Genomic DNA, 24,313 nt, shown 5'->3' on the forward strand with positions numbered 1-24,313 from the left:
TTGACTCACTTGAGCCTTCTCTTGGGCTCTGATCAGCTCCTTCACCTCAGAGCGCCTTCTCTCAATGGAGCGGATCAGCTCAGTAAAGATCTTATCACTGTCCACCACTGCTGCCTGTGCAGAGCTCTGTTAAGAGAGAGAGAGAGAGAGAGACTTGTCTTACTTTAATGAGCCATCCTCATTACACTAACACCCCTACCCCTAAAAACACATAGCGTGCCACCACAACCTCCACACAATCACATTATCCAGTACCCAACACCACAGTACAATACACCATCCAGCACCACATTCCAACCGTCCATCCAACCCCTCCTCTCCAGCCGTACAGACAGCCCCCCTGAGCCCCCATACCTCCTGAAACATCTCCACACTGTTGATAATTTTGTACAACTCAAACTCAACCCTAAGGCGTCAACAGTAATGGCATTACCCTGGCAACACAGAAAAAACATGATGAACAGTCTGTCATTGCAGAAAACGGACACCCCTCCCCAACTCCCAGGTCAACCCGAGCCAACCAGCTATTGGTGTCCAGGGCTCCATGTAATACACTCCACTGGAGGACCCCTGACCTTTCCAGCACTGGGAGCTTATAGAGCACCCTCCACATATACCCTGCCATGCTCTCAGCCCCCACAACCCCCTGCCACTGATGCCCCTTCACTCCCGCTAAGCTCCTGATGTGTCTAACTTTGACACTGAGGGTGTACAGCACCTTACCCCCCACCTCCTCAAACTCCCCCAGGCTCAGAGTGTTAAAAGTCAGTAAGTCCTCCGGACTCTCCTGCCAGTCCCCAGTCTCTGCTGTCACTTGCAGTGGTGGAAACGGTGGTGGCCCCTCCTCAGGCTGCTCCAGCCCTCAGTACTGCAGCATAGAAATCAGAGACCCCTGCTGTATTGAGTCTCTCCAGCAGCATGATGAAGAGCTGCTGATCCAGCCCCAAACCACCAGCCCTCCTCAACAGAGCACATGCTGGTTCCCTCCAGCCCACCTCCGTACGGTACAGTAGCCTCTGTGCTGCTGAGTCAGAACGCTGCCACCCTGACCAGAAAAAATTCACTAACTTGCGCTGCAGGTCCACAAGCAGACCACCGGGGGCGTTGAGAATGGCCAATTTAAGCCATAGAGAGGATGCCACCAATTTGTTGATGATCAGCACCGTCCCTCTGTATGCCACTTGGGAGATGAGCCACCTCCACTTCGTCAGCCTCGACACCACCACTTGTGACACTCCTTCCCAGTTCTTCCTATCCCAACCCTCCGAGCCCAGATACACCCCAAGCATCTTGAGCCACTCACAGCCCCACTGCAACCCCCCTGGAAGCTGCGGAGGTGCCCTGTCCCTCCATGCCCCACATAACAGAGCCTCACTCTTGCCCCAGTTTACCTAAGCAGAAGATGCCCCCTCGTACACCCTCAAACTATTCTCCAGGGCCTGTAGGTTCTGCTCATCCCTAACCAACACAGACGTCATCAGCGTATGCTGACACTGCTATGCCTGTCCCCAACCCTATGCCTGGCTCCCACACTCCCTGTAGCCTCCTGCGTAGCAGGCCCAGAAAGGGCTCAATTCAAGAGTGTATAGCTGCCCTGACAGAGGGCATCCCTGGTGAATGCCCCTCCCTACCCAGACTGGCCTACTGAGCCCTCCCCACACCTTGACCATACATGAAGCCCCAGCGTACAGCATTTGAACACAGGCCACAAAATTCTCCCCACAACCAAAACAACACATTGAACAGATATTCATGGTCCACCCTATCAAAGGCTTTCTCCTGATTATGAACAGATTGTCTGTGTTTGAGCGTCCTGGTACACAGTACGTTTGGTCCTTGTGTACAATAGAGTCCAGGTGGGACTTGAGTCTGTTAACGAGGACCTTGGTAAAGACCTTATAGTCCAAACAGAGCAATGACACAGGCCTCCAGTTCCTTAAGTCGCTCAAATCTACTTGTTTGGGCAGGAGAGTCAAAGCCTCCCGTCTACAGCTTAGCGACAGCTCCCCCACCCCGACGCACTCACACAACACACGTCCTGTAAAATAATTCCCCAGAACTTTTTATAAAAATCCACAGGCAGACCGTCTGAGAGACAGCAGCTGAAAGTTTGTGAAAGGCCAGGGAAATGTCTATTTGATTTATCTGTGACAAAGAGAGTTTGGAAAGGTCTGTGAGCAGAACCTGAGAAAACCCAGGATAATAATAATAATATGCCATTTAGCAGACGCTTTTATCCAAAGCGACTTACAGTCATGTGCATACATTTTTACATATGGGTGGTCCCGGGGATCGAACCCACTACCCTGGCATTACAAGCGGCATGCTCTACCAATTGAGCTACAGAGGACCACAGAGTTCTGCCCTCTATAAATCAGAGTACAACTCCACAGCCTCATCACCTCACAACAGAAGTTACCCACCCATCAGGCTCCCTCATCTCCCCCACAACAGAAGTTACCCACCCATCAGGCTCCCTCATCTCCCCCACAACAGAAGTTACCCACCCATCAGGCTCCCTCATCTCCCCCACAACAGAAGTTACCCACCCATCAGGCTCCCTCATCTCCCCCACAACAGAAGTTACGCACCCATCAGGCTCCCTCATCTCCCCCACAACAGAAGTTACCGACCCATCAGGCTCCCTCATCTCCCCCACAACAGAAGTTACCCACCCATCAGGCTCCCTCATCTCCCCACAACAGAAGTTACCCACCCATCAGGCTCCCTCATCTCCCCACAACAGAAGTTACCCACCCATCAGGCTCCCTCATCTCCCCACAACAGAAGTTACCCACCCATCAGGCTCCCTCATCTCCCCACAACAGAAGTTACCCACCCATCAGACTCCCTCATCTCCCCACAACAGAAGTTACCCACCCATCAGGCTCCCTCCTCTCCCCCACAACAGAAGTTACCCACCCATCAGTCTCCCTCATCTCCCCACAACAGAAGTTACCCACCCATCAGGCTCCCTCATCTCCCCCACAACAGAAGTTACCCACCCATCAGGCTCCCTCAACTCCCCACAACAGAAGTTACCCGCCCATCAGACAAACGTAAAACAAGGGATTTTCTTGGTTTCCCCACTCTGTTTTTCCAACCCCTCTGGTGAAACAGAGAACTGAGCCCTGTACTATAATATAATATAAAGTGCCATTTTGCAGACGCTTTTATCCAAAGCGACTTACAGTCATGCGTGCATACAGTGGGGAAAAAAAGTATTTAGTCAGCCACCAATTGTGCAAGTTCTCCCACTTAAAAAGATGAGAGAGGCCTGTAATTTTCATCATAGGTACACGTCAACTATGACAGACAAAATCAGAAAAGAAATTCCAGAAAATCACATTGTAGGATTTTCTATGAATTTATTTGCAAATTATGGTGGAAAATAAGTATTTGGTCAATAACAAAAGTTTCTCAATACTTTGTTATATACCCTTTGTTGGCAATGACACAGGTCAAACGTTTTCTGTAAGTCTTCACAAGGTTTTCACACACTGTTGCTGGTATTTTGGCCCATTCCTCCATGCAGATCTCCTCTAGAGCAGTGATGTTTTGGGGCTGTCGCTGGGCAACACGGATTTTCAACTCCCTCCAAAGATTTTCTATGGGGTTGAGATCTGGAGACTGGCTAGGCCACTCCAGCACCTTGAAATGCTTCTTACGAAGCCACTCCTTCGTTGCCCGGGCGGTGTGTTTTGGATGATTGTCATGCTGAAAGACCCAGCCACGTTTAATCTTCAATGCCCTTGCTGATGGAAGGAGGTTTTCACTCAAAATCTCACGATACATGGCCCCATTCATTCTTTCCTTTACACGAATCAGTCGTCCTGGTCCCTTTGCAGAAAAACAGCCCCAAAGCATGATGTTTCCACACCCATGCTTCACAGTAGGTATGGTGTTCTTTGGATGCAACTCAGCATTCTTTGTACTCCAAACACGACGAGTTGAGTTTTTACCAAAAAGTTCTATTTTGGTTTCATCTGACCATATGACATTCTCCCAATCCTCTTCTGGATCATCCAAATGCACTCTAGCAAACTTCAGACGGGCCTGGACATGTACTGGCTTAAGCAGGGGGACACAGCAGGATTTGAGTCCCTGGCGGCGTAGTGTGTTACTGATGGTAGGCTTTGTTACTTTGGTCCCAGCTCTCTGCAGGTCATTCACTAGGTCCCCCCGTGTGGTTCTGGGATTTTTGCTCACCGTTCTTGTGATCATTTTGACCCCACGGGGTGAGATCTTGCGTGGAGCCCCAGATCGAGGGAGATTATCAGTGGTGTTGTATGTCTTCCATTTCCTAATAATTGCTCCCACAGTTGATTTCTTCAAACCAAGCTGCTTACCTATTGCAGATTCAGTCTTCCCAGCCTGGTGCAGGTCTACAATTTTGTTTCTGGTGTCCTTTGACAGCTCTTTGGTCTTGGCCATAGTGGAGTTTGGAGTGTGACTGTTTGAGGTTGTGGACAGGTGTATTTTATACTGATAACAAGTTCAAACAGGTGCCATTAATACAGGTAACGAGTGGAGGACAGAGGAGCCTCTTAAAGAAGAAGATACAGGTCTGTGAGAGCCAGAAATATTGCTTGTTTGTAGGTGACCAAATACTTATTTTCCACCATAATTTGCAAATAAATTCATAAAAAATCCTACAATGTGATTTTCTGGATTTTTTTTTCTCAATTTGTCTGTCATAGTTGAAGTGTACCTATGATGAAAATTACAGGCATCTCTCATCTTTTTAAGTGGGAGAACTTGCACAATTGGTGGCTGACTAAATACTTTTTTTCCCCACTGTATGTATATATATATATATATATTATTTTATTTTTTTGTGTATGGGTGGTCCCGGGGATCGAACCCACTACCCTGGCATTACAAGCGCCGTGCTCTACCAGCTGAGCTACAGAGGACCAGGTGCAGACACATTTATGAAAGCAAAGACAAGGTCATTATTTGGGCTCTAAACACTAACAACCTACCCTTACACACCGCTTTTGCTACCCCTGCACTAAGATTTCTGCCATGGCATTTAAATGTTTTTGGTTTACATATTCCCCCAGTCTTTGCTGCCGTTCATGTTAAGGAAGTCTAACCGTGAAATCTCCATAAGAGGTGGGAGGGAAATCACCACAATCAGAAACCAGTAGAGAAGCCCATTAAGCAGCCATGCCAGAAAAAAACATCAATTTAAGCAGATTCTGAAGACATGCCCTTAAGAACCCATGACCCATTTTCTCAGCCTATACCGCTTCCTGGGTGAGAGGACACTAAACCCCTCATTCTTCATCACGTGTTGTACTGACCTTACAAACCTTCCAGGATCAATCAAATAAGACTCCAGCAGAACCTTCTTTTTCCCCTTTAGTCTCCATCAGGAACCTAGAAAGTTCTCTCACCGTATATACTGGGCCCTCAGCCTGACTGGCTGTCAGCTCTGGATCCAATGAGCCGTCTGAAAACGAGACACCTTGTCCTCCGCTCCCGCAGACTCACCTCCCCCTCTTCCTCCTCCTCCACCATTGGCACGGTACCGTCCTCCTCCTCCCCAGTCTCTGCCCCCTGCACTTCCCCCCTGATCAGAGCCTCTTCCCCAATGACAGGCAATATTTCCTGGGATGAGCCCACCAAGCCTTCGCCCACCGGAGTCTCTGTTACTACAGAAACCTGCCTCAGCTCATGTAGCCCAGCTGCAACCCTCCCCACCACCGCTTTCTCCACGGCCTGCGCACCACCACTTGGCCCTGCTCTACTCTCCTCCCTCCTGGTACCCCCTCCATATATTCTGCAACTCTAAGTAATTACTACTTTAGTAAGGATATACACTTAGTAAGGATATACACATTATTACTACTGCAGTTGCTTAATAATTCCAATAGATGGCAGCATAAGACCATGAATGACATTTCAGAAGATTAGTTTAGTTCTCTCCCTGGATACACCACCACTCCGCCTCACAGGAAAACTCCTGCCTGAGCTTTTTACTGTCCCTTTCCACACTGCTAACGCAAGAGGAAGGACTGAAAAAGCATTTAACACATTACTGTGAAGTAATATAATGATGATTCATGTTTATTATTACCTGTTTTTAAGTGGTCCTCTGTAGCTCAGCTCTGTAGAGCGCGACGCTTGTAACGCCAAGGTAGTGTGTTCGATCCACGGGACCACCCATACACCAAAAAAAAAAAATATACACGCATGACTGTAAGTCGCTTTGGATAAAAGCGTCTGCTAAATGGCTTGTTATTATTATGCTCATGTTTTTAAATTATACTTCATTACTATAACGATTATCAATAAGCCTGAACATTAATTCAGTCACCTCTGCTTGACAAAAACATATTTTTCTAGTACATTCATTGTCAAATTCATCAACCAGCATCGAGCCACTCTCCCTTCTCGAACAAGTAGCCATATCAACAAGCCCCGACAAAAGCTTGAGCCGTCAGCGACAGCGAGCACTCTGTACTATAACGATTATCAATAAGCCTTCTCGCACAAGCGAGGGGTATGTTGAGGTAGATTTGCTAACCACGAGGGTTGCATGACGTAATTGATTGGCGGGCTGGAAGATGCAGTGTTTTGTCTTTTCTATTCCGAGACTGTTTACTCCCAAAATCAGATATTAAGAACGTTTTTATATAATGCATGTTTACTAGGGTTGAGGTTAGCGCATCTGACTAGTGATTATTTGGCCGGGGTTCAATACCTGCTAGAGTTAATATTTTGTTGCTCTCCCAAAAGCAACACAGGCCTAATACGAGGTATATAGCTAACTGTAAAGTAATGAGTGACCTTTTTAGAAAATCATAGGACATAGTCTTTGGTTGCATGCTATTTTATGCTTGTAGCCTATAACTGATGCTTTGTGGTTTTATGCAGCCATTTATTGGAAACATTTAGCAATTAAAAGTTATTAATTCACGTAAAGACATTGGTGAGGCAGCTGAGAAATAAAGTGTATTGTTCTTATAAATTCTGTAGATCAGTCTCAAACCTGCCCCACCTATGACATGCCAATTGCTAGACTTTCACATAGAGGTTACTAGGTCACACCCAGTTCAAACCACATTTAAAAAATAAAACAAATGTGTTGTTTATCAAGTGTTTTGCCTTGCAATAATACATACAGTGAGGGAAAAAAGTATTTGATCCCCTGCTGATTTTGTACGTTTGCCCACTGACGAAGAAATGATCAGTCTATAATTTTAATTGTAGGTTTATTTGAACAGTGAGAGACAGAATAACAACAAAAAAATCCAGAAAAATGCATGTAAAAAATGTTATAAATTGATTTGCATTTTAATGAGGGAAATAAGTATTTGACCCCCTCTCAATCAGAAAGATTTCTGGCTCCCAGGTGTCTTTTATACAGGTAACGAGCTGAGATTAGGAGCACACTCTTAAAGGGAGTGCTCCTAATCTCAGTTTGTTACCTGTATAAATGGCACCTGTCCACAGAAGCAATCAATCAATCAGATTCCAAACTCTCCACCATGGCCAAGACCAAAGAGCTCTCCAAGGATGTCAGGGACAAGATTGTAGACCTACACAAGGCTGGAATGGGCTACAAGACCATCGCCAAGCAGCTTGGTGAGAAGGTGACAACAGTTGGTGTGATTATTCGCAAATGGAAGAAACACAAAACAACTGTCAATCTCCCTCTGCCTGGGGCTCCATGCAAGATCTCACCTCGTGGAGTTGCAATGATCATGAGAATGGTGAGGAATCAGCCCAGAACTACACGGGAGGATCTTGTCAATGATCTCAAGGCAGCTGGGACCATTGTCACCAAGAAAACAATTGGTAACACACTACGCGATGAAGGACTGAAATCCTGCAGCACCCGCAAGGTCCCCCTGCTCCAGAAAGCACATATACAGGCCCGTCTGAAGTTTGCCAATGAACATCTGAATGATTCAGAGGAGAACTGGGTGAAAGTGTTGTGGTCAGATGAGAACAAAATCGAGCTCTGTGGCATCAACTCAACTCTCCGTGTTTGGATGAGGAGGAATGCTGCCTATGACCCCAAGAACACCAACCCCACTGTCAAACATGGAGGTGGAAACATTATGCTTTGAGGGTGTTTTTCTGCTAAGGGGACAGGACAACTTCACTGCATCAAAGGGACGATGGACGGGACCATGTACCGTCAAATCTTGGGTGAGAACCTCCTTCCCACAGCCAGGGCATTGAAAATGGGTCGTGGATGGGTATTCCAGCATGACAATGACCCAAAACACATGGCCAAGGCAACAAAGGAGTGGCTCTGGAAGAAGCCCATTAAGGTCCTGGAGTGGCCTAGCCAGTCTCCAGACCTTAATCCCATAGAAAATCTGTGGAGGGAGCTGAAGGTTTGAGTTGCCAAACGTCAGCCTCAAAACCTTAATGACTTGGAGAAGATCTGCAAAGAGGAGTGGGACAAAATCCCTCCTGAGATGTGTGCAAACCTGGTGGCCAACTACAAGAAACGTCTGACCTCTGTGATTGCCAACAAGGGTTTTGCCATCAAGTACTACGTCATGTTTTGTAGAGTGGTCAAATACTTAATTCCCTCATTAAAATGCAAATCAATTTCTAACAATTTTGACATGCATTTTTCTGGATTTTTTTGTTGTCATTCTGTCTCTCACTGTTCAAATAAACCTACCATTAAAATTATAGACTGATCATGTCTTTGTCAGTGGGCAAATGTACAAAATCAGTAGGGGATCAAATACTTTTTTCCCTCACTGTATAATAAAATGACTAATAAAGGTTACATAGGTTTTATTTAAAAAAATAACAATAAATGCTATTTAGTACTATAATGGTATTTACTAACATAAAATTATTACTAAAATAGTTTCTAAACGTGTTCTAGGCTACCCTACCCTAGAATTAGGGTTAGGGGTTAGAGTTAAGGCTAAAATAGGTTATAAGTAGGGTTAGAGTTTCTGTATAGCACTTTGTGACATCTGCTGATGTAAAAAGGACTTTATAAACACATTTGATTGATTGATTGTTAGGTTTAGGGTATTTAAAGCAAAAAAAATTAATAGGTTTATAGCTCTCTTGCTCCTCCCTGTGGCCTTCTGTGGGTACTACATACCTCATTCACGACACTTGCTAGGCTCATTATCTGAGGTAGCAACTGTGTCAGATCTATAAATCAATGAGCTACACCTATCCATTTAGTTTACAACTCAGTGAACCTGCGCAGCATTAGCTCAATTCAATGCCAACGATCTTACAGATTTCGACGCATATCAAATTACCCAGCAGTAATATAGAAACAATAAATAAATAAAACAATTAAAAGGTTATTTCTAAATTGATATAAAATGTATTCTGGCTGTTTAAATCGACCACATCTTGAAAAAGAGGACGGATATGCGTTTTGTTTAGGTTATACACCTTTTTCTGAAAGAAAATATGATTAACTGTGACCAGAAAATGTTAAATATTTGATTGCCTCTGCGCCAACCATACGTAGCACTGTGGGTCACCACAACATGTACCCAGGTGAACAGTGAGTTTGCTCACCAAGTAGTCATAACCTTGTTAATAATAAGTTACCTGAGGTGAAGCTACAATGTTAATACAGGCTGGTCTCATTATCAACAATAGTGAAGCTGGCATTGTGACGCAGAACAATGGGCTGGGAATATAACTTTCATTAGGCGAGTTGGTGCCACAGAGCTCAAAACAACTAATAGGAGCTGGTAGGGTGAAACATGCCCTATTATTTCTAAACTACGGCAAGCATCTGGGACATATGGTAATATTATGAAACTGGACTCCATGGCGGATGTAAATAAGTAGCTTTATCAGAAAAAAAGGCGTTAAACATGTATTGTGTCCAGCCTAGCCCTAGCCCCCGCTGCTGGCTGGTCGCGCTTGTCTGCACTAGCATTATGTCCTACATCCCCACACTAGAACCACCCAAAACTATCTGTGCTAGCAAACCCTGCATTCCACCCCTCCCCTGCGTAACCTTGAAGATTGTTAAGAAACAAATATTGGTCTACGAAAAGAGACAACATGTTTAACGGACTACACTTGCCACCCAGCCGAGAGCACACGAAAACCACTTGCAAAATTACCAAAACGAACCAACTACTTGCGGTCTGTTCGTAAGTAATAAACGGAGGCAGATTAGCCACCACAACTCTTATAGAAAGAGGCGACATCTGCACCAACACACCCCTCACAAAAATCCCACTCGCAACAAGACAAACCTTTTTCATTAACACAACCACCGCCTTGTTCATTCTGGATGCAGATGTTCCGCTCCAACCTGTTCGCCGACCATGAGCAAAACTTCCTCCACACCTTTCTCCGGAACGCACCCGAAGCGACAGCGTTTCTTCTCCTCTCGGTTGAGGCCATCACGCCGCCCTAACAAACTACCCCTACTCCCCCCTCAACTCTAAACGATAAACAGTGGAAACCAATAAACAAACCCTCCACCATGAGAAAATAAATCCAGAAAATACGCAAGAACCAAAAGAAAAAATAATAGTAGCCCTCCTCACGAACCACAAAACACTCACACAACCAACTTCTTCTTCTATGATATAATGGCGGTCCACAAACCAACGTTAAAGGTGCATGCCGCCACCTACTGTGCTGGAGTGTGTGGTCAATCACGGTTTCCAACATTTCTAAATCCTCCTACCTTACTCAGTACTTCTGAGAAAATAAAGAAGAGCCCTACTAACTTCTAATAGACCCTCCCCCATCCCCAAAATCCATTCCAAACCCCACCAACCCCGTCCAACCTCAATGACCCTACACTTCAATCTTTCCCTCTCTTCAACATACTTACAACAATATAACAACACATGCTCCACCGTTTCATCGACCATACCCTCCACACTCAAACTATTCACATGCTTGCCAACCAGATGTAATGACGAGTTCAATGTACAATTTTCTAAGCGCAATTGAGTAAACACCACCTCTTCCTTCCTAATCTGACCTTTGAATCTTGGTCCATCGACCTTTCTGTAAAACTGTAAACTATTCATATAAATGCCGGCCCTTGTGCTCAGAGTACCATCTCTTCTGCCACACATCTATCAAAATGGCTCTGATCTTACATTTGGCCTCACCTCTACCCAGTGGAACATTAATATAAATTATATCTCGTTTCAAAGCTCTTTTAGCTAACTGGTCTACAATTTCATTCCCTTCCACACCAGAATGTGCTGGGACCCAGCAGAATGTCACTACTACCCCCATTCTCTCAATTCTCCATAATAACATTAATAACTCCAATAGTAGGTCACTCCTATTAGATTTACCAGATGATAAACTATTCAATACAGACAAAGAATCTGAGTATACTATAATTCTAACAGGTTGTACGTCCTCCACCCACTGGAGGGCAACTATTATCACCAACAGTTCAACTGAGTATACTGACAGTTCATCTGTTAGTCTTTTACATATCTGCACATCAAATTCAGGAACGTAAACGCCTGCTCCTGTGAGCCCACTATCTGGGTCCTTGGATCAGTCTGTGAAAAGCATTAAAAAAGCATAAAAACTTTTACCAATGTAATTGTCAACCAGTTTCACTATATCACTGACTTCAAACCAATCTTTCCTTTTCTCTACCAAGGTTAGATCAACAACAGGGTCTGGGAGTAACCATGGAGGAACATCCCCTATCACCACAGAAGGGTCAACCTCCAACTCCCTCAAACCACTCTCATCAGCAAGCTTTCCAACTGTCCAACCAAAACCACTGCCTTGTCTACTAGTATATTCCCAACAGTCATCTAGAACAGTAGCAGTGGGATGCTCAACCTCACAGCCTTTCAACCCAATAAGATAATGACCATTTTTTACGCTGTATATCCAAAGGCATCTCACCTGCCTCCACCAGTAAGACACATACAGATGTTGATTTAAATGCACCAGTACATATCCTTAAAGCTATATACTGGATTCTGTCCAGCTTCTGAAGCCAAGTCTTTACCTCTGTTCCATAAACTGTACACCAGTAATCAATTGTCGTCCTGATCAGAGCTCTATAAATATTCATCAACGATTGTCTGTCCGCACCCTATTCATAACCAGAGACCCACACAACCAACTACCGCGAAAGTTAATGAATGAGAGAGACAGAGACATCGTTACAACACTGTACATAGCCATAATATAACGGTTCTTCTTCTTTGGAGTTTAACGGCGGTTGGCATCCAATATGTTGCATTACCACCCCAACTGGACTATAATATAAATCTATTTTACTTTGTGATACACAATGGGAAAAGGGGAAAGGAACATTTAATTAAAAACCTTCCAACTAACCCTACACTCATTAAATACCCCCTACCCCATTCCACTACTTTGAACCTATCTGCTCCTGCACCATGCCAACGGCCTGGGAGGACGGGACACCACCACTCAACACACCCTGTAACTCTTCTGAAGTCTAATCTTGTATGCCCAAATACTTCTTTACAGCTGCCATCACAATATCCATTTTCTGTGATTGACAATCCATTTATGCGGTATAGTTGATAACCATTGCTATGAACTCTAAGAAGCTAACTTTACTAAAGTATATATCACTCGTTGGCCTATCCCTCTGTGCTGGCACAGATCTACTACTCACAGGGATCCTCTCAGGATCTCTCACCCTTGACCCATCCTCCTCTACTTCCTTCACTGTCTCAGCATACGACACCTTCTGCGCTACTCTGACTCTAGCCACCTCAACCTGCCTCTCTCGCACCGGACACTTCCGATCCCCAGCAACATGGGCATCCCAACAGTTGACACACACAACTTTATCCACCGAAACTACACAATCCTCTATCCCATGCCCTCCTGCACACTTCCCACATCTTGGATCTCCCTCCTACAAACTGCTGCAACATGACCATAAACGTTGCACCTGAATCAGCGCAGTGGATTCGGCACAAAGTTCTAACATGATAACTGATATATCCTAACATGACTTTGTTGGGTAAAGACTCAAAACTCAAAAGGACTGACAGTGACTACTCTGTTTCACCACGCTCACCACCGGGTCTGTGTTGCACCAAACGGCGGGCATCACAAACACCAGGAAGCTTAAACTTGAATTGCTCCACCTCCACACTTAACGCTACCCCAGAAATCACTCATTTCAATGGTGCCCTTTTCCTAAGAGCAAAGCAAGAAACAGATCTTGACCCAAGTTGCGTGACACGGAGCGCCCACTCCCTCTGGTCAGAAGAAACACAAACAAATATCACAAGTCCACTACAGGTTACCTTCACTGATTCAACTGCACCCAAATCCTTTCCCACCCACCCTGAAACCACAAATGGATCTACCAAAAGGTATGGATCCACTTTCTACAACAATGTAACTGCTACTGCACCAGATTCTTCTTTATCATGTCCATTGATGCCAGGCTCTGGTTCTGAGCTCTTCACCACACCTTCTACCTCACTTAACTCTCCCTCATTCATTTCCATTTCACCTCCAGAACTCAGTCTGGCGAATGGCTCACTCTGTTTGCACTTGAATTATAACATTTGATTTAGATTTAGATTTATTTTTATGTCTCTATTCCTTTGAAACTTTTGTGAGTGTAACGTTTACTGTTAATTTCTGATTTGTTTATTATTTATTTCACTTGCTTTGGTAATGTAACATATGTTTCCAATGCCAATAAAGCCCATTTAATTGAATCGAGAGAGAGAGCTCCCTGTTAATGTATAGCAGACATGAGTCGCTCATGGTTACTCATGGTTATGTGAAGAGGTAGAGCCGCTTGCGACTTAAAATCAGTCAGAACAATAGGGAATGTCCTTTTGGTCAAGATGATGGTTTCTCCGGCAGTAGACCCGGGTTCATAACCAGTCAGTTACATTAAGCAGTCTATTCTCTGAAAGGGGTCCAGACAGCCTGTTCCCAACAGTGGAGCCAGTGGGATTGGATAGGGGCCCCTCTCTCTCTCTCTGACTGGAGGAGAGAAGTGAAATGGTGTGTCTCCTCTGGTCAACAATACTCACCTTGAGAGACTCCACAGCCTGTTGGAGCTCCTTCAGGTCCTTCTCTCTCTCCTGGAATCTCTGCTGGACTTTCTGCTGACTCATCCCCAGCTGCCTCTGTGGAGAATCACTCTTCAATAAGCTATCAAGCTTTATTTGTCCAGTAGATCAATAGTATAGTAATGGGACATAGGGCCCATAGAAGATAGGGATTAAAATGTTGAGGAAGTGTGTGTGAAATTATATTATTATGTTGTTATGTGAATGATTATAGTTTTAACAGTGCACAAAACAGGGGAGCTGATTGGGTGTTTGATAACGAATGATAATGGTGTTTGATAATGAATGATAATGATGTTTGATAACAAATTACAATGGTGTTTGATAATGGTGTTTGACTTTAGAAAATGGTGATACATTTGGAGAATCTGGGTTAACATATCTATATACTCAAGGTTTGTGTTCATATTTGTTCTGCTGTGGATCGATATCACTTGAATGATCTCATATTCAAACAGCCTTAGTTCCTACTGTATCTTTAATTCTTTGTTTATCAGACAGTCACCAACAAGTAGTTCTGGTCTTACCTGTTTCTCAGTCCTCTCTGCTGCAGCTGACACTGTATCATGGCCTTTATGTTCATCCATCACACACTGATAACAGATACACTGCTGATCGGTACGACAGTAAACCTCCAGCAGTTTGTCATGATGAGAGCAGATCTTCTCCTGTAGTTGTGCGGTGGCTTTGACCAGCTTGTGCTTCTTCAAAGCAGGAGATTCATAGTGAGGTTGGAGGTGAGTCTCACAGTAAGAGGCCAGACACGCCAGACAGGACATGAGGGCTTTCTGCTTTCTGGTCCCAGTGCAGACATCACACGCCACATCTCCAGGTCCAGCATAGCACAGAGCAGGAGGGGGAGCAGCCTGGAGTCCTGTCTTCTTCAGTTTCTCCACCACTTCAGCCAACATGTTACTTTTCCTCATAGTAGGCCTTGGAGTGAAGGTATGTCTGCACTGAGGACAGCTATAGACCCCTTTCAGAACATCCTGATCCCAGCAGCCCTCAATACAGCTCCTACAGTAACTGTGTCCACAGGGGATGGTGACCGACTCCTTCAGTAGATCCAGACAGACAGAACAACAGAACTGGTCCTGGTCCAGCAGAACTCCCTGCTGAGCCATTTGGACGGTTGTTCACTCTCACACAGACAGACGACACAGAGACTCAGATCAGTTTCGTTTCCTCAGAAGAGAGTTTGTGGCAGGGGGATGGACTTCCTGGTTCAGCCAGAGGTCTGGGGTTAGAAGTAGGGAGGGAGGGGTTAGAAGAAGGGAGGAAGAGAGAGAGGAACTGCATGCAACAGCAAGAGGGAGACAAATAGTTTTGTTCCTAGGTTAGAGGCCTTAACATGGAACAAATGAAATAATGAATCTTAAAATGTGAGTTGTTAGAATATATAAAGGATAACAGTTTCTATGAAGAACATATGTATAATTATTTGAATGACCTTTATAATGCCTTATAATACACTAATGTGTTCTATTTAAGCAATAAGGCCTGAGGAGGTGTGGTATATGCCAACATACAGTACCACAGCTAAGGGCTGTTCTTAGCCACAACGCAACGTGGATTGAGAATGATGTAACACTTTCAAAAATCAAATCAAATTATTGGTCGCATACACATATTTAGCAGATGTTATTGCAGGTGTAGCGAAATGCTTGTGTTCCTGGCTCCAACAGTTCAATAATAACTAACAATACACACATCTAAAAAGTAAAGGAATGTAATTAAGAAATATATAAATATTAGGACGAGCAATGTAGGAGTCTGGAGTGTAAATATATTTATAAACTGGGTAGTTCAAGCCCTGAATGCTGATTGGCCGACAGCCGTGGTATATCAGACCGTATACAAAACATTTATTTTACTGCTCTAATTACGTTGGTACGTTAATAGCAATAAGGCAGTTTTAGAACACCTACTCATTCAAGGGTTTTTTCTTTATTTTATACTATTTTCTACATTGTAGAATAACAGTGAAGACATCAAAACTATGAAATAACACATATGGAATCATGTAGTATCCCAAATAAGTGTTAAACAAATCAAAATATATTTTATATTTGAGATTCTTCAAATAGCCACCCTTTGCCTTGATGATAGATTTGCACACTCTTGGCATTCTCTCAACCAGCTTCATGAGGTAGTCACCTGGAATGCATTTCAAATAACAGGTGTTCCTTCTTAAAAGTTAATTTGTGGAATTTCTTTCCTTCTTAATGCGTTTGAGCCAATCAGTTGTGTCGTGACAAGGGAGGGGTGGTATACAGAAGATAGCCCTATTTGGTAAAAGACCAAGTCCATATTATGGCAAGAAGAGCTCAAATAAGCAAAGAGCAACGACAGTCCATCATTACTTTAAGACATGGTCAGTCAATACGGAACATTTCAAGAACTTTGAAAGTTTCTTCAAGTGCAGTCACAAAAACCATCAAGCGTTATGATGAAACTGGCTCTCATGAGGACCGCCATAGGAAAGGAAGACCCAGAGTTACCTCTGCTGCAGAGGATAAGTTCATTAGAGTTAACTGCACCTCAGATTGCAGCCCAAATAAATGCTTTACAGAGTTCAAGTAACAGACACATCCCAACATCAACTGTTCAGAGGAGAATCAGGCCTTCATGGTCAAATTGCTGCAAAGAAACCACTACTAAAGGACACCAATAATAAGAAGAGACTTGCTTGGGCCAAGAAACACAAGCAATGGACATTAGACTGGTGGAAATCTGTCCTTTGGTCTGATGAGTCCAAATCTGATATTTTGGGTTCCAACCGCAGTGTCTTTGTGAGACACAGAGTAGGTGAACGGATGATATCCACATGTGTGGTTCCCACCGTGAAGCATGGAGTAGATGGTGTGATGGTGTGGGGGTACTTTACTTATGACACTGTCTGGGATTTCTTTAGAATTCAAGGCACACTTAACCAGCATGGCTACCACAGCATTCTGCAGCGATACGCCATCCCATCTGGTTTGGTCTTAGTGGGACTATCATTTGTTTTTCAACAGGACAATGACCCAACACACCTCCAGGCTGTGTAAGGGCTATTTGACCAAGAAGGAGAGTGATGGAGTGCTGCATCAGATGACCTGGCCTCCACAATCACCCGACCTCAACCCAATTGAGATGGTTTGTGATGAGTTGGACCGCAGAGTGAAGGAAAAGCAGCCAACAAGTGCTCAGCATATGTGGGAACTCCTTCAAGACTGTTGGAAAAACATTCCTCATGAAGCGGTTTGAGAGAATGCCAAGAGTGTGCAAAGCTGTCAAGGCAAAGGGTGGCTACTTTGAAGAATCTAAAATCTAAAATATATTTTGATTTGATTGAACACTTTTACTACATGATTCCATGTGTTATTTCATAGTTTAGATGTCTTTACTATTATTCTACAATGTAGAAAATAGTCAAATAAAGGAAAACCCTTGAATGAGTAGGTGTTCTAAAACTTTTGACCAGTAGTGAAGGTATACAAACTTTTGACTGGTACTGTATACAGGCTCTGACTGTCTGCTCTATATCAGCATTAATCTTGGGCCAGAATAACACTGCTTTAGCACCTCGTTTTGACTTTTCCATCCCTAGATGGTCCTTGTGTATTTTGATCAGAATGTTTTTCTGTAACACACTTGATTTCACAATTCTTGAACCCTTAAACAGAATTCCATCAAGTCCAGATAGCTCATCCCTGTATTGACCATAAGGGTATGGTATAGCTTGTACAGACTACCTGCATGTTATGGCTTGAATCACCTTTTGCAAACAATCATCTTCTGCAGTAGCACGTGAAATAACTGTCCACATTTCATCTGAGACTGGGCAACTCTCTCTGATAAGGTTTACATGTATGGTCTCGTCCGGCTCATATATATCTGGTTTGGTTCTGAGCTGTCAAAAGCTCTGGACAATGTGTCTGCCACTAACAATTCTTTCCCTGGCCTGTACTCGAGTTGCAAGTCATATTTCTGAAGTTTTAGAAACAGTCTCTGTTCCCTTGGTGGTGTGTATGTTAGACCCTTCTTTACAATAGTAACTTAAGGTTGATGATCTGTTTCAGCCCACACTGTTTTACCACAGATAAACACACTGAATTTCTCACATGCATATGACAGTGCCAATGCCTCTTTCTCAATCTGAGCATAGTTACACTCAGAAGTTGGCAGAGCCCTGGAGGCATATGCAACTGGGCACCATCTAGTGCCATACTGCTGTAACAACACTGCACCTTAACCTGCTTTAGAGGCATCTGCTGAGATTTTGGTTTTGAGCTTTTTATCATAGAACCAAAGTACTGGAGCATGCATGATCAATGCCTTGAGCTCCTCAAAACTATTTCTGATGATTACTGTTCCAACACCACTCTGTAGTTTTACACAGTAGACTTCTCATCTGACTAGTGTGAGTTGCCAGATTAGGTACACATTTGCCCACATAGTTAACCATCCCTAAGAACCTTTGTACGTCCTCTTGATCGGTAGGCAGTGGCATGTTCTTGATGGCAGTCACTTTGCTCTGGTCTATCTGAACACCTTCACATGTTAGTTTTTCACCCAGGAAGGTTATATTCTGAATTCCCATTTGTCTGCATTTAGCTTTAGCACATTATCTCTGGCTAGATCAAGTGCTGCTTTCAACCTGGTGTTGTGCTCTTCAAGAGTCTGAGCCCATATTAGCACATCATCAATGGACACTGTGGTGCCTGACACACTCTCAGATATCTGTTGGACTGTCCTGTGAAAGACTTCTGTTGCTGAAGTGAGACCAAACGGGAGCCTTTTAAATGACTAGCTACCAAAAGGAGTATTGAAAGTACAAAGCCTTGTACTCTCCTTGTCTAGACTGATCTGCCAAAACCCTGATGAGGCGTCTAGCTTTGAGAAGTATTTAGCCCCTGCTATGTCCCTGAATATCTCCCCTCTGGTAGGCAGTTCAAAGTGTTCACATTTTTACATGCTTGTTTAGCTCTTTTGGATCCATACACAGTCTGAGCGAGCCGTCTTCCTTCTCAACTATTACTAGTGAGTGGACCCATTCAGTAGGCTCTTCTACTTTGTCTAGGATATCTAAGGACTCTAGCCTCAGCAGCTCTGCTTTTAGCTAGTCTCTTGGTGATAATGGTACCTTTCTAGGTGCATGGATCACTGGTCTATTTGGCTGATCTAACTCCATTTTGTACTGCACCTTGAGTTTTCCTATTCCCTGAAAAACATCAGCATATGCATCCTCAACATTAGTCATTTCACAACATGAACCCATTTCACTAGACCCAGTAAGTTACATGACTTTAACCCAATGATGGGTGTTGTTTCTCCCTTTACTATGACAAACGGAACCTTGTGAGATTCATCATCTACCTCCAGCACCAACCTGCATGTCCCTGAAGACCACTGGTTTTACCTGTAACCGTAACAATTCAGTCTCTGGAATGATGTTGACCTGTGCTCCAGTGTCAAGTTTGAACACAATATCAGTTCCATTAGTCTTGTAGGTAGCAGTCCTCGTCTAGTCCTGCAAGTGCGACTGTTCCCACAAAGAGGTCACCAAAAGACCCCTCACTGTACTCGTTGTCACCACTGTTGTCCTGGTCCTCGTTGACACAGTGTACTGTATTTTGTTGTCTCCGCTGCCTGCATTTGAGTGAGAAGGGATTCTTCATGCCACAGTTGTAACACTCTTTTCTATATGCTGGGCACTGGCAAGGTCTGTGCTCTCCTCCACAGCTGCTGCAGGAGCGCTGGTTCCCTGAAGTGTGCTGCTGTCCTTTGAAGTTAGCCGTAGCTCTTCCTTTGCTAAAATACTCCACTTTGCATTATGTTTCACTAAGACCACCACTGTCCATTGACCGTATGCTACTCTGAGTAACCCCTCTTGCTTGTCTCTCACCACCATGACAATTCGCTCTCGTATCAGCGAGTCTGCAATTTGACCGAAATTACACAACTGACATTTCAGTTTGATGTCCATAATAAATTCCTCAAGTCTCTGTTTCATTCTGACATCTACTGTTGAAAACATACCTCATTTCTTCTGGGAGTACAAAAAGACAGAAATTTGGCTAACACCAGTTCATAATCTGCTTGCTCTTCATCCATTAGCTGAAAGCTGTTGTAGACATCAATGGTGTCCTAGACTGTGAGAAACAGTGCGACCTTCTGTGTGTCGTCTTTTCCAGCCGCTCCTATCGCCGTCAGATAGAGGGTGAAACGCTGCTTGAATCGCTTCCATTGCTCTTCAACGTTGCCGTTCAGTTTCAGTTCTGTTGGAGGCTTTAGCTGCTCCATGTCGTTAGCCAGCTAGCACTGCAAAACGACTAGCTACATGCACTGCATGCTCCGTTAGCTCCGGCGTGGTTATTTTTTACCTCAGTCTCATTAGCCCAGTGGCTAGTTAGCTAACGTTAGTCAAGTTTGCTAGTTGATATATGTGTATGCGCCATTCAGCATTTTCGACCAAAACTCGATGATGGATGAATCAAAGGCGAGTTATTTCACTCCTGGTACCATGTTGTATCTTCTTGTCTAAGAAATACTAAAGAAAAGAACTGTTCTTTAAAACATAAGTACTTCTTTATTGAAGTTAACCGGCGCCATACAAGTATCGTGCATTGAGATGAGATCTCCCGCTCTCCCACTCCTCTGCGCGGGCTGCTCCTCCCCTAAGTGGTGACGTGGCCTCCGATACAAAATGCCACAGAGGTGTTGTTGCCGACCTTCACCACCTTGGGGCCCGTCAGGAAGACCAGGACTATGAAGGTAAATTAATGTCATAAGTGTACAAGCATGTAAAGTATGATTTGAAATGTAAAATATGAGTTGTGCCTGTATAATCAGGCAATTTTGTAGTTCAATTATAGCCTTGGTTTCTCAAATGACTGCCTCGCCTGGTTCACCAACTACTTCTCAGATAGAGTTCAATGTGTCAAATCGGAGGGCCTGTTGTCTGGACCTCTGGCAGTCTCTGTGGGGGTGCCACAGGGTTCAATTCTCGGGCCGACTCTATTCTCTGTGTATATCAATGATGTCGCTCTTGCTGCTGGTGACTCTCCGATCCACCTCTACGCAGACAACACCATTTTGTATACATCTGGCCCTTCATTGGACACTGTGTTAACAAACCTCCAAACGACCTTCAATGCCATACAACCCTCCTTCCGTAGCCTCCAACTGCTCCGGATGACTATGTGATCACGCTCTCCGTAGCCGATGTGAGTAAGACTTTTAAGCAGGTCAACATTCACAAGGCCGCAGGGCCAGACGGATTACCAGGACGAGTACTCCGAGCATGTGCTGACCAACTGGCAAGTGTCTTCACTGACATTTTCAACATGTCCCTGACTGAGTCTATAATACCAACATGTTTCAAGCAGACCACTATAGTCCCTGTGCCCAAGAACACTAAGATGACCTGCCTAAATGACTATCGACCCGTAGCACTCACATCTGTAGCCATGAAGTGCTTTGAAAGGCTGGTCATGGCTCACATCAACACCATTATTCCAGAAACCCTAGACCCACTCCAATTTGCATACCGCCCCAACAGATCCACAGATGATTCAATCTCTATTGCACTCCACACTGCCCTTTCCCACCTGGACAAGAGGAACACCTACGTGAGAATGCTATTCATTGACTACAGCTCAGCGTTCAACACCATAGTGCCCTCAAAGCTTAACACTAAGCTAAGGTTCCTGGGACTAAACACCTCCCTCTGCAACTGGATCCTGGACTTCCTGACGGGCCGCCCCCAGCTGGTAAGGGTAGGTAACAACACGTCTGCCATGCTGATCCTCAACACAGGGGCCCCTCAGGGGTACGTGCTCAGTCCCCTCCTGTACTCCCTGTTCACCCATGACTGCATGGCCAGGCACGACTCCAACACCATCATTAAGTTTGCCGACGACACAACAGTGGTAGGCCTGATCACCGACAACGATGAGACAGCCTATAGGGAGGAGGTCAGAGACCTGGTCGTGTGGTGCCAGGATAACAACCTCTCCCTCAACATGATCAAGACAAAGGAGATGATTGTGGACTACAGGAAAAAAAAAGAGGACTGAGCACGCCCCCATTCTCATCGACGGGGCTGTAGTGGAACAGGTTGAGAGCTTCAAGTTCCTTGGTGTCCACATCACCAACGAACTATCATGGTCCAAACACACAAAGACAGTCGTGAAGAGGGCACGACAAAACCTATTCCCCGTCAGGAGACTGAAAAGATTTGGCATGGGTCCTCAGATCCTCAAAATGTTCTACAGCTGCACCATCGAGAGCATCCTGACTGGTTGCTTCACCGCCTGGTATGGCAACTACTCGGCCTCCGACCGCAAGGCACTACAGAGGGTAGTGTGTACGGCCCAGTACATCACTGGGGCCAAGCTTCCTGCCATCTAGGACTTCTATACCAGGGAGTGTCTGAGGAAGGCCCTAGAAATTGTCAAAGACTCAAGCCACCCTAGTCATAGACTGTTCTCTCTGCTATCGCACGGCAAGCGGTACCGGAGCGCCAAATCTAGGTCCAAAAGGCTTCTCAACAGCTTCTACCCCCAAGCCATAAGACTCCTGAACAGCTAATCATGGCTACCCGGACTATTTGCACTGCCCCCCCACCCCACCCCATCCCCCTCTTTTACGTTGCTGCTACTCTGTTTACTATTTATGCATAGTCACTTTAACTCTACTCACATGTACATATGACCTCAATTACCTCGACTAGCCGGTGCCCCCGCACATTGACTCTGTACCGGTACCACCTTGTATATAGCCTGCTTACTGTTATTTTATTTTACTGCTGCTCTTTAGCTATTTGCTTTTATATTTTACTAATTAACTCTTTTTTCTTTTACATTTTTCTTTAAAAAACTGCATTGTAAGTAAGCATTTCACTGTAATGTCTACACCTGTTGTATTTGGCGCATGTGGCAAATACAATTTGATTTGATTTGATTTGATTTAAACACTAGTAAAACTAAATGCATGCTCTTCAATCGAACGCTGCTTGCAACCGCCCGCCCGACTAGAATCATTACTCTCGGCGGGTCTGACTTAGAATATGTGGACAACTACAAATACCTAGGTGTCTGGTTAGACCGTAAACTCTCCTTCCAGACTCACATTAAGCATCTCCAATCCAAAGTTAAATCTAGAATCGGCTTCCTATTTCGCAACAAAGCCTCCTTCACTCATACTGCCAAACGCCCTTGTAAAACTGACTATCCTACCGATCCTTGACTTCGGCGATGTCATTTACAAAATAGCCTCCAACACTCTACTCAGCAAATTGGATGTAGTCTATCACAGTGCCATCCATTTTGTCACCAAAGCCCCATATACTACCCACCATTGTGACCTGTACGCTCTCGTTGGCTGGCCCTCACTACATATTCGTCGCCAAACCCACTGGCTCCAGGTCATCTATAAATCACTGCTAGGCAAATCCCCGCCTTATCTTAGCTCATTGGTCACCATAGCAACACCCACCCGTAGTCTGCGCTCCAGCAGGTATATCTCACTGGTCATCCCCAAAGCCAACACCTCCTTTGGCCGCCATTCCTTCCAGTTCTCTGCTGCCAATGACTGGAACGAACTGCAAAAATCTCTGAAGCTGGAGACTCTTATCTCCCTCACTAACTTTAAGCATCAGTTGTCAGAGCAGCTTACCGATCACTGCACCTGTACACAGCCCACCCAACTACCTCATCCCCATATTGTTATTTATTTTGCTCATTTGCACCCCAGTATCTCTATTTGCACATCATCTTTTGCACATCTATCTCTCTAGTGTTAATACTAAATTGTAATTATGTTGCACTATGGCCTATTTATTGCCTTAACTCCATAACTTACTACATTTGCCCACACTGTTTATAGATTTTCTATTGTGTTTTTGACTGTAGTTTTGTTTATCCCATATGTAACTCTGTGTTGTTGTTATTTTTATCGCACTGCATTGCTTTATCTTGGCCAGGTCGCAGATGTTGCATTCATTCTCATTCTGGTCCCAGTTCCAGGGACATCACCAGATAGAAAATCCAATATGGCTGCCAACGCAATGCCATATATGGACATCTGTGTGTTACATCTGAACTCAGTAGCTCTACTCTCATTGGTCCTAAGGATTTGTTTAAATATTTTTGCATTTAGCTTGCGACACAGCCCTCAAGACATCATGGATGAGATCAATGGATCATCAGAAATGGGTATAGATAGATAGCTGAATAGATATCTACTTAGTCAGTTTGCAACAAATAATACATTTTATAAATAAA

At 44.4% G+C, this 24,313-nt stretch overlaps 1 protein-coding gene across 1 annotated transcript in view; it reads right to left on the bottom strand.

Annotated features, from left to right (window-relative positions):
* Positions 1-24,313, bottom strand: part of LOC311122153 (tripartite motif-containing protein 16-like) — a 47,679-nt gene that overhangs the window by 2,205 nt on the left and 21,161 nt on the right. The window contains exons 4-6 of the mRNA XM_084196555.1: positions 14,570-15,169; positions 14,004-14,099; positions 1-126 (exon numbers count right to left, since the gene is read on the bottom strand). The exon at positions 1-126 is cut by the window's left edge and continues 102 nt beyond it. Coding sequence (XP_084052681.1) covers positions 1-126; positions 14,004-14,099; positions 14,570-15,169 — 822 coding nt within the window. The remainder of the gene's footprint in view (positions 127-14,003; positions 14,100-14,569; positions 15,170-24,313) is intronic.

Source organism: Coregonus lavaretus (genome assembly GCF_964263955.1).
Source record: "Coregonus lavaretus genome assembly, contig: HAP1_SCAFFOLD_334, whole genome shotgun sequence".
NCBI classification, from domain to species: domain Eukaryota; kingdom Metazoa; phylum Chordata; class Actinopteri; order Salmoniformes; family Salmonidae; genus Coregonus; species Coregonus lavaretus.